General features: G+C 37.7%; 1 protein-coding gene across 6 annotated transcripts in view; it reads left to right on the top strand.

The window, feature by feature from the left end:
- MEF2A (myocyte enhancer factor 2A) overlaps positions 1 to 15,952 on the top strand; it is a 75,294-nt gene that overhangs the window by 20,232 nt on the left and 39,110 nt on the right. For all 6 annotated transcript variants that reach the window (XM_017736647.1, XM_017736627.1, XM_017736638.1 and 3 more), the window contains exons 2-3: positions 6,491 to 6,688; positions 11,168 to 11,371. In XM_017736647.1, the coding sequence (XP_017592136.1) occupies positions 6,635 to 6,688; positions 11,168 to 11,371 (258 nt within the window). In that variant the 5' untranslated portion in view covers positions 6,491 to 6,634. The remainder of the gene's footprint in view (positions 1 to 6,490; positions 6,689 to 11,167; positions 11,372 to 15,952) is intronic.

Raw genomic sequence — 15,952 nt, 5'->3', positions numbered from 1 at the left:
ATTTATCTGATCAAAAGTTTTAAAATTGTGATCAAACTGACGTTGTTTTAAAAGCTCTGGTTCATTCACAAGGAAATCAGTCCTGTTGGCCTCAGCTTTTAAATACTGGGTTTTATTTTGTTAACAAAGTGTCCGGAATCATCTTTGTTTGTGGCTATTTTTGTATACCATGGAGAAGTCACTTCTTTCAACAAATTACATGATAAATTAGGAACAAGTTTCTTGAGAAACTCTCTGGAGCGTGTTTTCCAGACAGCTATTCAGTCATGCAGTTATTTTCTTAATCTGTTTGTAGAAGTCTGGCAGCAGGATTCTTGTGATTACTTAGTATTTTATATTCTGCTTGTATCTAAAATTGAATTTTAATCCAATATTGAAAGTTAAGTTCTCTTTCTGTGGCCTTTCTCCACTGTTAGCTCAGCAGTTTCCAGATGTTGCTTTCTGTGTTCTTACATGGTTTGAGAATGCAAGGAAAACTATTTTAGAAAGCATCAAATTTATGGATGGGAATAATAAAATAGAATTTTATGTTACTTGAAAATATGTAGTAAATGTGTATGCTTAAACAGCTTGATAATGGCTGTTTCAGTTCTAGGGAGTATAAATTATAAATGCTCAGAATAGGATGATACAGATTTTTTTGGACTGAAAGAAAAATTTATAGTTAAGAGTATTGAGTATTATTAAAAATTTAACCCATTTAATTGAAAGTAACTAACCAGAGCAGAATCCCTGGCTGTCCCTGATCCTGAGCAAGGCCACATTTGCCACGTTATGTAGGAGTGCATGCGCTGTCATAGTTGATGCTGATAGTTCTGGAAAACTGGTTCGTCAGCTCAGGAAAATGTAACTTAGAAAAGTGCAGTCTAGGAGTAATAAAACTTGGTTTTAAAACAGGCATTTGAATCTGAACTGTATGAAAAACGAACTAAGATTTCTGTAGTTCTATGTGAAAGAAAATGGAGTTCTTTCACTTCGTCTTAGGCAGGACTGAGTACATGGAGGAGAATGGCAGAAAAGGCCTTTTTGTGCAACAGTAGATTTAAGTAGCACTTGGAAGGTGTAGTTCTTCAGTAAGGATATTTTTCAAATACACTTTGTGATCTTTTCTAATATGCCTTTAAAACATAATTTGAAAAGCTCTGTTACTTACAAACTAGAAGCTCAAAAATAGGTTTGATGTTAGTGTGGAAACTGAGGACCATGTTTGGTTGCAAAACTCCACAAATCTTAAAAGTACAGTTTATTCAAATTGTCTTGTACCAAAGATGTGCGTTGTTCTTCCCAGCTGAAAGAAACAAGTGTTTTATGATGCATAAAACCAGAATATCAATAAAGAATTGTTTATGGCTTCCTGTTTTTTACGTTGTCCCACTTTAAAAAAAAAAAAAAAAATTTGGCTAAGAGTTGTATTATTGTTTTATAACAATGCTTGTGTATCAGTTGGTGGCTGAGGACCTTGAAGCTGTCAGGGCACTCTCATTTACTGTGAGGCTCTGCTTGGATACAGAAGAATAGCTTCTAAACTGAGGATGGAAAAAAGATTTATTTCCTAAGATTATGGTGCAGCAAGTAGGGAGAGAGAAATGACAGCATGTACCCTTGTTTTGGAAGGAGAGCCTGTGATCGTTTAACAATTATATCTGACATTACTTACAGCAATGTATGGTGACAGGGCTATAGAAATGTGGCCGGAGGAAACTGCTTTGTTACTGGTTTTGTGCACCTCTGCAAAAACCCCAGCAAGGATCTGAGTGTGGTTTCTGTTAAGTGCAGACATAAAGATATGTAAAATCCCTTTGCTGGAAATTTTAATTTTCTAATTTAGGTTACAAGTGGTAGCAACGAGTTCTGGAGCAGGGCTGGTGGAATGTCTTAGAACACAGTGATGACATCTCATGGATCTCAACATGTGTCAGTGCAATCATATCTGAGTGAATGTATTTTTTGTATAATTAGTTTGAGACTTAGAAAAAAAGGTGTTTGCAGTTGTATACTTTATATGGGTTTGCATCTCTTTGAGGTTCTGAAGAAGAAAATCATCTCTCTCTCTTGGACAGTAAAATGGAGTCTGAGAATCATGTTTGACCTTGCTCCACACAGCCCTTTAACCTTTAGATGAATTATTTTGGTGAAGACATTTTTTGACTCCTTTTTTTTTTTTTTTTTTTTGTAGCTACTTCTACTTAGCGTTGTGGGGCAGGGAGAGAGGACACTGACATATGTCCATTATTAGTGCTGTGAAAAAATGAGATACTCTGTGGTATCTGCCTTGTTGGTGTACAACAGCTGACATGTGGTGGGGCTCATCTCCATGTTGCTGTGAATGGGAATTTTTATATTCTGCTCTTGAGAGTGCAAAGTGGCAGAATAACCAGCAACTGTGCAGTTCAGCCGTGATCAGTCTGTGCCCATCAGCTCATGCTTAGGGGCCAAATCTACAAAAATATCTGCACAGGCTCCTTCAAGACTAGAAGAAGACCTATTAATCTTGGTTTAGTAAAAATTACTCTCTGTTATTTGGTAAGCCATAGCCAAGGCTTGTGTAAGATGCATCTCTGCAGATCTGTGTTTTCATGCAAATTATCTGACGTCAGGAAGCTCATTCCTTTGTGTGCATTGCAGTAAATGAGCCGTGAGGAGACGGGGACTGTCAGATGTAACCTGTAACCATGGTGGTGAAATGGAAGTTTCAAGAAAACAGTCAGAGGGAAATAAAAGGAAATTAAATGGAAGGAGTATGATTCTGACACAGTTTTTCCTAACCTGTTCTGCCAGGAGGCTTCCAGACCTTGTGCAGTTTTGCACAGATATAATGTGTTTCCACTGAACCCTTGAAAGAATCTTTTTAAATAGGTCAAATACAGTTTCCTTGCTTTAAAGTTACATCTCTCCCAACAATCTGTGAAACTGAAAGCATTCTTAACAACAAACTCAGATGAGCTCCTGAAGATGTGCAGTTGTGAGGGTATGTTTCTGCATGTGGTTCTGTTGTCTGTCAGTAATTAGTGTGCTGTTTTCACATGTTTTGGGGAAGGGAATAAATCCAGAAAATTTGGAATTGTTTACTTTTAAACAGTAAGAGAGGCTATTACTTGGACAACTACAAATGTAATTTTTCTTGCTTTTATTGCAAGCTGACATTATTTTCTGTTTGAAGTTCACCATGAAGCATGTGGGATTTATTCCTTCTTTTTCTCTTCTTTCTCTAATTATTTTGTTTAATAGATGCCTGAAGTCCTTCTTTAAGACAAACTAGCTTTTGCTTCTGTGTGCCCATGCAACTAGTGCGAAGCAGCTTTGGTGGCTGTGATTGGATTCTGTAACTTAAGGAAGTAGAACTTTACCTTCATCAAGGTTACTTCATGTTAGTTTCATATTTATTCTCAGATATAAATGTGGGTTGATCTTCATATGTATATCTGCAAGTTTTCCTTTATTTGGGCAAAAGTGTGTTGATAATCTAGATGAAATGGCTTTGTGAATTAAGAGTTTTGCCTGATGTGTGTTTGCAGTGCAACTATGATTTAGCAAAATGAAAACTTTGCTAGTTACGTTTCTGATATAACCCTGTAGTGGACCCAGTCTTATATCTTATCTTGCATAACTTTGTTGCTAGTCAGGATAGAAAATAAAACCACAACTGTAATGTGATCAAGGATGAGTAAAAGGAAAAGTCGTTCTTCCCATGAGAAATGTATCATGCCTTTGTCACTGGCAATAACTTCCCATTGGGAGGTTCTGAGCATGCATGAGAAGTCCCTTTTTACTGAACAGTTTTCTCTGATTTGCAGCTGTGTAAGGGTCCTTTCTGCCCTGAGCTCAAGCCAAACTTCTGTTTCAATTCTTAGCCTTGAAAATCACCTTGTGTGAGACTTCAGAATGACAGAGATGCCGCATCTCGGAGCAGGGCCACCTTTGGCAAATGCGATTCCAAGCCATGTTCTGGTGTCCATAGCAACCTGTGGGAGAGGGAGGACAGCCTGGACCCGGGATGGACACGCATGCAAATAGGAATTGGGAGTTTCTAAGTGATACAAGTGTTTAAGGCTGAAGAAAGTCAGACCTGAGATGAGCGGAAACAGTGAATTGTCATAAATGGGAAATAGCTTGAAGCATGTATGCTTAATAGATCATACACACTGTAAAAGACCTGAAACAACACCCCGAAGCTGTAACAAAATGATGGTGAAAATTACTGTTTCCCATTTCCCTTTGTGTGATGGTACATAGAGCAGATAAGAGTGTTTTCCTGCTACTGTGCCTTCCATTAGCTCATACAAAACATTTGTGCCTCTCTTATTTTGTATCCTTAAGTATATATATTGCATAATCTCACATTGTATTTATCTTCCTCTCTCCCTCTTCTCCCTCGAGTTCCTTATTTTATTCACTGCATAGACTTGCTTTTCAATATGTCTTGCGGGAGGCAGAATGACTCCAGAAGTTCCTGATCCCAAAATCACTTAATATGTGGTTTACATTTTTATTATTCTATTCCTAGGTTCTTCCTTGACCATCCTAGTGATATCTGCTAGTAGCCACAGATAAAATACTGGCCCAGATGGATCTCTGGTCTTGTGTGGTGGTCACCTCTGTGTACTAGTGTTGATGGGGGCGGGGTGCGCTTTTAAAAGCAGAGGAAGGACTCTGGTAATTCCATATGCAGAGAACAGTTTCAATAGTACATGGTAGGTTTAAAAAAATGAAGCCACGCATGAAGGAGAAAACAAATTTTAAGAGCTGGTTAGAGATCCTTTGATTAGCTATGTTCAAGGGATGCGACCAGATTTTTCCAGAACTAAATTTAATGTGTGATCATCACATGAGCTGAGATTTTTTTTTTTTTTTGAGCAACAATGGGATAAATCTATAACTCAGCTGTTGCTTCCGTGGAAGATATTTGCTGTGTGCTGTTGGTTGTATAGAGGCTAGTTCATCTGGTCTTCACTGGCTGTTAATTACCTTCTTAGCAGCACCTTGGAAGAAATTATTTTTCATGAAGAAAACAAAAGTAATGCAATGTTGATGCATGTTTTCAAGTGTTTTGCTTTATAGACAATGTTTAGTGCATATCCTTTAGACCAGTGGACATCATACTGTGTAAGTGTTGATTTGATATTAAATTTCATGAAATAGTATTTCTAAATACTCTTGGGCATTTTGTTTTTTTTAAAGCAGTCCTTTGTTGCTGTCAGGTAAATAGAAAATGACATCCCTTCATTTTGTGATGTTCCTCCACCTCCGTTTTTTTTTCTCCCAAGAACATCCTGGCTGTTTCCTCAGCGTAAATTGAATGTATTGTGAAGTGTAGCCTGTGACTAATCGCCTCTTGCTGTCTCTGCTCATTAACTGATTGTGATGTGGTTGCACCACTTTCTACACATGGCCTCAAGGATATGGCATGGTGACACCCAGATTAAAATATGCAAGGCTTAACTTCAGAAGATGTTTTGGGTTGGAAAGTTAGAGAGGTTATCAGATAGTACTGGGGCTGGTTTTGCCCCTTTGAATGAGTATTAGGTGGTAATAAGATAAATAAGGTGTACTTATTTAATGTTTATACATTCTAGTATACACTTGATGTTCTAGAAGCCATTTAGTTTAAATTGTTCTCCAGTTTTCTTCAACTAGTATCATCCTACAATTCAAGCAGTATGTCTGGAATATAGCTTAGCAATTTTTTTTTACTGAAAATACTTTTGAAGTTTGTTAAATATCAGGCAGTTCAGTGCAGGGTTAAATGTGGTGGCACACTAGTTTTTCAAGTTTCCGGCATGTTTATCTTGGTGAACAATATAACAATGAAACAGGTGCTCGGCTGCAACTGGGTATTGGCAGATGTGGCACTTAGGGGTTATTGGAGAGAGAGGAACTGTGTCAGGTCTCAGGTCTTCCTTGGTGTCTTGGTAACCATGAAATAGTTTTGTTGCAAAACTGTTTTCTGTGGTCTCTTTTAAGTAGAGAGATTCCCTCTTTCCTTTTCCCTCTTGTTTCCCAGTGGAACCCCAAGTATTGTCTCACAAAATGAGAGGTAATTTGGTTTAGGAACAGAAACTTGATATTCTCATGGCTTTTCTTGTTATTTTTGTGATAATTTTACTGGAGAAACAGGAAACACAAAATGTTTCTTTATAAGGTTCCCTAAAATACTGGAGTTTACCAAAATTTAATAAATATGTGAAACCTCAGATAACTAAAAGCCTAAAGCTTAGGGGGATGAGCACCACCCCTTTGACAATTACATTTTTAAGGCGTTCAATTGAAAGTGTGTGAAATTATTGGTCATTTTAAGTCTGTAGTTTATAGGTAGAATGCAGCAAACCAGTTGGAGTTCAACTGGAAGAGAGGGTGTAGTATAATACTTCACTAATGAAAATACTTGATTTGTCACTGAAATTTCATGGTGGATGTGTTTTTTGTCTCTACAGGTTTTTAATGATTCTTCCATTTTAGTAATTTATACATTAATTTTTATCCGTTTTTTTAGGTGATTATAAGAAGAAGTAGGAACCGTTTCGCAAGCTGAAGACAAAGTAAAAGAAAACTGTATCATGTGTTAGAACACTGAAGAGGGACTTTTCTTGGATTAGTTTGTTTCTGGATTGCTAAGCAAAAGAAAGAAGACGCGAAAATGGGGAGAAAGAAAATACAGATCACGAGAATAATGGATGAACGGAATAGGCAGGTGAGAAACCAGGAGTCCGCATGAACAGGTCCATCAGTAATCTTAAAAATTAATGGAAAGTTTGAATACATTCATCCTAATTCATTGTTCTAAAGCTGAGCTTTGTCTTCATATATCTACAGATGCCCTTGCCAGAATATGAATAAGAAACCTCAGTGATTTTATGACTGTTTGAGGAAAAAATATTATTTATAAGTAATAACTATTACTACTTTAAATCAAATTTAAAATTGTTGTTCCTATTTAAACGGTACTCTAGCCTGTACTACCAGTAGATTGGAGGGGTGTTTTTAAACATGCACGTCACTTGATCTGATAACTGCTAGGAACACTTTCTACTGAAGACAGAGAAAGGATGAGAAATTCAGGAGGGATCTAGTAAAAGTATTTTCTGCAACACTTTGACAGAGGAGTTTGAGGTAGCTGTGGGCAATATCTACAGTGCTTTGGATATAGTAACAATTTTTTTTAACATTCTATTTAAAACCATCAATTTATATTTCCTTTAAGAGCTGTTTGCTACAACTATCATTGAAAATTGTCAGTTAGAAGGGAAGAGTGCTCAAAATGAATGTTTTGGGGAAAGCTGCTCACTTGGCTGCTTGTGCCCTGTGAACGTGAAAAGTACCAGAAGTTGATGACTCTAGCAGTAATGTTTCCTATTAATTTCTAAATTGCTACATGAGATAAAAAATAAAATTTTAATTGGATACTGAAATATATAGTGGGATAACTGGAAACTATCATTTTTAAGGCAAGTTATTACAGGAATGACTTAAGATCTTTAAGAACAGTGCTGGTGACTGAGGCTGAAGATGCTGGTGGGCCGGCGTCTTTTGTCCAGTGATGGTCATGAGCAAATACGTGTGGGCTGGAGATGCACATGTTACACGACCCTGTAATCCTCTTCCAGCTTTTAACTATTCTTAGCTCAGGGATTTCCTGAGCTGGATGTGGTTTCCGTATATTTAGTAACCATTAATGGATTTTTTTTGTTTGTTTTCCCCACCCCCACCAGTGAAGTTGTTCAGTTATCCTTTGAGCCCTTATAACGTTGCAGCATTTACAACATCTTTTGTGTAGAATTTCCTCTAAGTCTGTTGCCTGTTGTTTCAAGAAACACCATTTTATTTACCCTTTGTCATGGTTCTGCTGATTATTTAGCTCTTGTATGGAAGAGGCAACAGTGATTCCCTATCTAGAGTCTGTCCACATTTGCTTATTGTCTCCTAAGATAAGTTTTTTCAGGCTGTAGCTGCCTTGCTTACTTAGTTGTTTTAATGCAAAGTTTGTTCCACACTTCTTGCTACTTCTCCCTGAACCTTCTGAAGTACTGCTACATTACTTTGGGTGGCCAAAGGACTTCAGGATGCAGGCAAAACATGGACTTATATAGTGGTGTCCGGCTGCTTTGTTCTGTTCCCTTCCTGATGTTTGATTTCCTTTTTCAACTTCTGAGCACCAGCTTGACGTTGGGATAGTGTCAGAATTCTATGGGAGACTCTTGCTGCTGACACATCAGCTCAGAGCCCATTGTTTCGCTGGTGAAATCAAGATTGTTTTTCTCCCTGTATCACTTTAAAGCAATGTAAACTCTGAGAAGTCTATATATAGCAAGAAAAGTATTATTGGAGTTTGGGAGAAAGCCAAGTATTGTGTTTGAACAGCTTTAATCACCCAGTGACTTTATGTTTGATGTAGATAAATGTTGTAAGTACACGTAGTAAAAGTAGATGAATTAATAACTTCAGTTCTTTCCAGATCTTGCTCTACAACTTAATGCACATGTAAGAGGTGGAAATTGATCCCCCTTATGCCTTTTTTTTAATGAATCTGGATTAAGTTGGGCAACCTTGGTTTTTTTCTGCTTGAGATACAAATAGCATTATTCTTCTATCCTGACTTTGGTGAGGTGCTTTTTTTCTTTCAGGAGGAATTGTTTTTTTCTTTTGAATCTCCATCCCATTGTTCAGCTTGAAACAATGGAGAGGAAGAGAATCAGTGCATTTGTATCAAATTTTAGACCACTTACACCAGTGCTGTGACTGAAGCAAAATAGGGAGATGAAATTCTAGGGTTTTTTTCTAGCAGGTTTTTGGCTAGCATCTTTTTGGGCTGTTTAATGACAAGGAAGAGGATTTAAGCTCTAACTTAAAAGCAGGATTAGGTTTGCCTTGTCCTTTTTCTGTGGAAACTCAGATGAAAACACACTTCATCTTGTTTTTAAGATGTTTTAGAGAGATTAAATAGTTTTTGTTAGTGGAATCTTATTTTTTATATGTAGTGGTATCGATGGCCTTTATCCCCACTGGTGTCCTGTGGTTTTGGTAGCCAGTATATAGAATTTTATCACATTAGAATGCCCCGATGCACTGGGAATTTATAAGATATTTACTTTGAGATTTTTTTTCATTGACCCAGATAAGGAGGGCATTTAGGGTTTGTTGTGCTGAACAGAAAGTGTAGTTTGGTTGTGTCCTGTCATTTTTTCTATGGCCTGTATAGCTGCTGAGTAGGACACTCACGGACATGCCTATGATGTCCTGGTTGCATGTTTACTTTGAGGTTTAGGTGTTTTTCTTTGAAAATATGAGTAGAATGGGACAGAGCTCTGCCTGCAAAGCAAGTTCATGTAACTTGTGTGGGAAGAAAAACTACTGTTTTGTCAGAAGCATCTCATTCCTGATGGGATTGTATGTGAGCTCAAAACAGAATATATAGACCATTCCTCGGGGGGATTACGATTGTCATGAGACTGTCATTGTATTATTAATTAAGCAGCCTTATCTGCTTGAATGAGCTGTAGGACATTTATCTTCATTAAGCTGATGAGAATCCAGTGCAGTAAATTAGATATCAAAGGAGCTCAGTCTTGCTGCCTTTGCCGTCTCCTCCTCACCCATTTTTTTTTGCTAAGCAATATTAAAATAGTGCTGGGGAAATCATTTACCTGCAATAAAGAGACATATTTCTGGGTTTGGTGTGGTCCTAAATGGAAGGAAAAAAAGGGAGACATTTACAGAACTAAGCCTGCTTTTGAAGTTCTGAAATGAAAACCAAGTTTAAAATAATCTGTGTGCATTAATGAGCTTGGAGTGCTGTGGTAGAGGGGTTTGTGCTAAGCACTGTTCAAGCACCAAGTGAGAAGTTGATGCCAGCTGAGAATCTCACAAGTGAAGCAGCCTTACAAGAGGTGAGAAAGATCAAGTTTCAGTAAAGAAATTAAGAGCCCTTGTCCAGGATCCTATTGGTCCTCAGTGGCAGTAAGCCATTCTTTTTTTGGAGGACTTCTCCAGGTGACACAGCACACACACATCTTGTTTATGATCTCTTTTTCCTGACAAACACTAACCAGTGGTACCTCTCTATCCCTGCTCATACTCAGGAAATAACCTTTTAAGTGTCAGAAGAACAACAGCTGTATCTGTGCATCCTCTGAGACTGCTTATGTGGTGGGAAGAATAGGATATATTTTGTGTTATTGATAGTATTAAAAAGGTAACATGTTCGAGATAATCATCTCTGTAGAAAAAAGCCTTCAGGTGTGTGTACAAGGAAGAAGTTTCCCATCTGTTTTCCAAAACTTGATGTGCAGCTTGTTAATTAAACTATAGAAATCCAGAAAACAGGTTTGGCTGTTTCTTGTGTCTTACTTTATTCCTGTCTTGCAAAAACTTCTTGACTCTTGTCTGTGGAACATGGGCATGTGGATCACTCACCTGTCACAGAGGCTTATGCTTGGAATTGTAATAGGGGGTTGTCAAATACATTGACACTTCCATATCCTTAGCTGCTGTCTTGTGAAAGGAATAATTTTTTTAAATTTTTTTTTTTGGGTCATAAGTGATGGTAACTTTTTCAACTGTTTCCTCCTTCCCCAATGAGCAAGTGCTCCTGTGTGATGGTCTGTAATGGGTTTGTTTCCCCACAGCAGTTCTAACTTGACAGAACAATTGTTTGTGATGTTTCCAAGTGGCAGAAAACAAGTCAAATTATAAGTGAATCTGATTAGATGACTTAATAGCAACGAAATAGCAGTATCTCATAACTTTGCATAATTAGAAATCATAGTGCATAGTAACAGTGTTACTTCCATTGATTGTTCTGTTTTCTTTGATCTTATTAGAATTACAGTTGTAAGTACCACAGAAGAAAATACTGTGATACCTGGAAAGTCAAAATCTGTTGAACAGTGGAAATAAAGCTAAATTATCTTATTCTAACTAAAACTCTAACTAAAATTTAACTCTTCTTGGTGGTTATTTACCAGTGGAAGAGTTGGGGGTGTGTAACTGTTTAATTTAGTCTAATAGAGAGAGAGAGCACTGGGACCAGAAAGTATAGGTAGTTCTTGTGTTTAATCTGCATATTAGAGTAGGAATAAATAGTGTAGGCTCAATTGGTGTATTCCTTGATTACTTTCCTTCAAATCCATGTCATGTGTTTTAAAAAAACAAATCATTATTCTTTCTTCTCTAGGTCACCTTTACAAAGAGGAAGTTTGGATTAATGAAGAAGGCCTATGAGTTGAGTGTGCTCTGTGACTGTGAAATAGCACTCATCATTTTTAACAGCTCTAACAAACTCTTTCAGTATGCCAGCACTGACATGGACAAAGTTCTACTAAAATACACAGAATACAACGAGCCCCATGAAAGCAGAACCAACTCAGATATCGTTGAGGTAACAATTTGAAAAGACACGTCAGTCTTCTTATCTCCTTAATATTTAAAATATAGAGCAACGTAGAGTATTTTAAGACATTTTAACCAAATGTTTTAAAGTTATTTAATACCGTGTTACAAAATGTAAACTACTGCTTTTAGTCTGGTTTCTCTAAGGGAATAACTTTACAGCCATGTTGTTTTCCCATCTGCCCTCCACCCCCTGCCAGTTTCTGGGAAGCATGTTTGATTTAAATCACATTTGGCAATGGAAATAGAGGTGTGAAAAATTGTTGTTTTTCTAGGGAAGGAGGGGGAGAAATGTTCAGGGTTTTAATGGGGAGAAAAAATCGACTGAGTGGGAGAGGAAGGTCAAAAGAGTGCCCTCAGCCGAACAGACAATTAGAGTTGGCCCTTTTTCTTCTCTGAGGTAGTAGCCACTTTACCAGTCATATCTTGAACATGGATCAAATCAGCCACTGCCTCTGCTGCCCGTTGTTCAGCCAAAAAAAAAAAAAAAAAAAAAAGCCAAAAAAAGAGAATCTGTGGAATAAACAAACTTAATTAAATTTGTTGTCCAGTGACTGTCAATTAAAATAGTAGCAGAATGACTGCAGTTTCTGCAGTAATAGAATAACATGAATATATTTACTCCAAGGTATTGGTTTCATCTACTTTTATAATGCTTGAGCTTTAAATAGAAACTCTTTTCAGTACATAATTTCTAAATTAGGTGCAGTAGAATTCAAGGATTTTCTTGGCAATTGGAGCCTTGATGTACTGTAACTGCAGTTCAGAGCATGTCTCCAGTAGTCCTGTAAATAGACCAAAACAGGTGGCTGACTTAAGGGTTTAATTTAAATTCTGAAGTTGTCTTCTGAACAAATGCCTTGCTTTTTAGGAATGATTTCAGAATAATGATTAGCCTTGAATAGCTGAAGAGCCTATTGCCAAAGGGATCAGAGTACAGGGATGGTACTAGCTGATCTTGTACATGAGTCTGCAAGCAAAAAATCAGATTGACAAAACTGAGATACGGACAAATGCTTTATATTTCTTTCTGAGAAGATTCTCTGCTAATTTGTCAACTGTCTTTTATGATCAGAAAAAAACCCTCCCCAACTTCTGTCTTCAGCATTGGGTTCTAAAGGGAGGGATAATGCAAGCCATGAAGAGTTGAAGGCTTAGTCACTGGATTAGCATAAATAAGGGATAGCCGCTGGAGAGGAAGGGAAAACCTAATTCCTGCAGAATGAGCTTTTGATTGTGACAGACGTGAATTTGAGACAGGGATGAAAGTTCAGCTGGGTTTTGTTCTGCATGCAGGGCCTCTTTGTGTTGTGACTCATGGTAATGGTGCCTCTTCACATCACGAGGACTAAGGACCTCTTCCAGAATAATTCTCTGCAAGGCTGCTTTATTTGGGTTCTTCTTTTTGGTGGGGTTTTTTGACCAGGGTCAAGTGTTTCACCCCTGACAAGTACATTAAAAGTGTACTTAGTACCCAAGGGCAGATGTGCTCTGAGGGAGCACGCAAGGACCCATCTGCAGATTCTTTCTAATTTTCCTTTCTGGGTTTACTCTTTTATACTAGTGTGGGATTTGGGACTTTATTCCCTTTTTTCAAATACAGTGTAATTTAGGAATGCATCTTCCTATCCCTTCAGATTAGCCCTGTGTGCTCTTTAGTCTGGTTGTGAAATATTTTCAAGTTTTTTCTTTCTGGATTGATGGGTGCTTGGAGTGTGATAGATGTTTAGTTACATCACCAGCGTTTTGGAAACATGCAGAAACAACAATGTAAAATAGCTTCTCTTTTTTGTAAATACACTGAAATTCTATTTTAACAAATGAAAATTACTTAAAAAGAAAGCCTAAAATCTGTCAAATTCATACTAAACTGAATTATAATAAGTAATTCCATTTTATGGAGTTATACCTAATGTATAGATCTTAGTTTAGTAATTCACTTACCTCCTTGAATGTGATAAATGACATTTATTGTGACATAGGCTCACCATGGAACTATTCTGGACCCACTGTGGTCCTGATCTGCATGACAGGAGGGTGGGTTTTCCTGTGCTAGAAGGAAAGGTAGTTCCACACAGCTCAGAAGCTGGATAAGGGAGGGAGCAAATCTGCTGGTACTTATTTTCAGTACTGCGTAGATGGCAATGTTGTAAATTATTAAGTGAAATCGATGAGACATCTTCCCCTTGTAGTTGTCTCCTGCTCGGTTTTGGCATAGGAATTGCTTTTATATGCCCAGAGCTTGGTGTCTTCTGTTGCTGCTGGAATGTTTGTGAAAACATAGTGGGAGGAAGAGCACTGGCATCTTAAATGAATATTAGAATTTTTTTTTGATGCATGCACTTAGGTCTTTCACTGAACATGTTATTGTAGATGGGAATGATCTGTTGCTGTCCTATACCTATTCTTTTATGAGGTTACTGGAGTGTAAGGTAGTGCTCTTGTACAGCATAGGTGGACCACATAGAGATATTGAAAAGAGTGACATTTTTATTCAGTGTGTGCTTTAAATTCTTGAAATACCGGGATCATGTATTTAGTTTTACAAACCCATAATGGCACAGTTGCAGATTGTTACACTGAAGTGCTGTCTATGATTTGAAGGACTTGCTGTAGGTGTTAAAGCATTTGATGCTTTAGTGTTCATGGACTTCTTTTCTGTAACAGATTATTCTTGACAAGTAATTATTTTTCCTGAAGAAAGAAGTACTTCTGCAGAGTAAAATGGGAAGAATTTCAGGTTTTATCAGAATTCTGTATCCATATGGTCAACAAAATGTTTTAACATGTAAACGACAATTTGAGACCTTGAGCATTGTTTTTAAATCCAAAGGAAAAGAAGGAGATGAACAGGCACTTGTATATTTTCTTTAGTGCAGGATGTTAAGATTATTGCAGGTTATTTACAAGGTATCGCTTCCATTTTGGGTCCTTCTGCCCCTCAAGAAGGCCTCAGAAAGCAGCAGTTGCACAGTTGTTCCCTCTCTTCTGGCCTCACTTCTCGTGGGAGTCAAGGGCTGAAGATGGCTTTTCTTGCCTGTTTAGCTCAGCTTTTCATTTCTTTTCCATGTTTCGATTTTCCTTGACTGATACGGTAAAACAGTGTTTATTTCACCTACACTTGGCCATGGTGGGTTTTGCGTGTTCCTCATCTCACCTCATCAGACTGAGGTGATTTGATTTTTAGGAGCCTGTGTAAAATGTGACCTACTTTCCCAGTTGGCATCTGTGCCCAGGAGAATTCTGGGTGTGTGTCAGTTAATGAGCCTCTCCTGTGCTCTGTAGTTTAATGCTGTTTTCAGTGTAGTGTAATGTGCTGAATAAGGCTTAGGTTATACCCCAGATATTGACAGCTGTCCTTGAAACAGGTAATGATCTGTAATAAAAATTGTAACTAGAAAGTACAAAGAAATCTCTCTTAAACTATGGCACATAATTATTGCAATCATCCTCATTCTTGTGGAAGGACTGCTCTGGTGTAAATTCCAGCAAGTGATTTGGATGTTTATATTAAGTATTTTACCATGGGGTTTGCTGACTCTAATGGGGAGTAACGTTTGTGATGGTTTGGTGCGAGAGTGGTTTTGTCAGAATTCAGACAAAGCAGGTAAATGACCCTGCTGCTGCTTTCAGCAGGGTCAACAAGCCAGTTTAATCTTCTGCTGTAATCAGCTGCTTTCTTGCACTAAAATACATTTCATCTCTGCGTTTTCACAAAATTTTAATAAAGAGCTGTTACAGGAGCAGTGCACATTCCTTAATCAGGAACATCTCTGGGATCAGAGATGGGATTGTTGGCTCCTGGCTCCGAGTGAGCACGGAGAGCTCAGCTGCACGTGGAGAGCCTGCAGCAGGAAGAAGCAGATGCATCTCCCCAGCCAGATGGAGCATATGCCAAGAGACAAGTGTAGCAGTGTGGGGAGCATAAACAGAAAAGTTGGTGTTGAAACACTGTGTTTATAAACCAAAAGCTCTCTGGTTTTGTTTTTTATCCAGCTTTCTCCACCTCCCAACATTGCTTCTTTTCCAGGCTGGGAATAACCAATGTGTATTTTGAACTGTTGTTGGTGTGTAGTAGTTTGTTTTGGTAGCACTTGAATTGGTTCATTGCTTCCTTTTTTTTCAATTTGGGTTGACTTCATATGAAAATGAAGATCTGGGAATCGTATCTAAATATATACTTGGATGCACACATACAAATTAGATGAGAATGACCTTCGGTTAATTGATCTTATTTCCTTCCTTGGTGGATACCTGGTTTATCTGATCTAGATAAGGACTTGAAAAGCAATTTGGGCTTCCATATTTTGCTATTCAAAGCTAAAAAGTAAGATGGTGGAAACTGGGTCAAATTCTTAAAAATATTTATTTCTTTGAGATGTTTTATAAGACAAGGTACATCGTAAGCTTTTAGATTTATTTTTAAGAGGAAAATGCCCTGCAACCAAGAAAATGGAAATTGATGCTAAATGTAGGTGACTAAAATCTCCAAATTTATGTGAAATATCAGCACAGCTTTACAGAACTGCGAGGCAGCACATGCTGATGGTTAAATGCACACTGGAGACTG

This window comes from Corvus brachyrhynchos, unplaced genomic scaffold (assembly GCF_000691975.1).
Source record: "Corvus brachyrhynchos isolate BGI_N302 unplaced genomic scaffold, ASM69197v1 scaffold200, whole genome shotgun sequence".
NCBI lineage: Eukaryota > Metazoa > Chordata > Aves > Passeriformes > Corvidae > Corvus > Corvus brachyrhynchos.
Note: the sequence above shows the minus strand (reverse complement) of the source record. Positions and strands in the feature narration are given on the sequence as shown.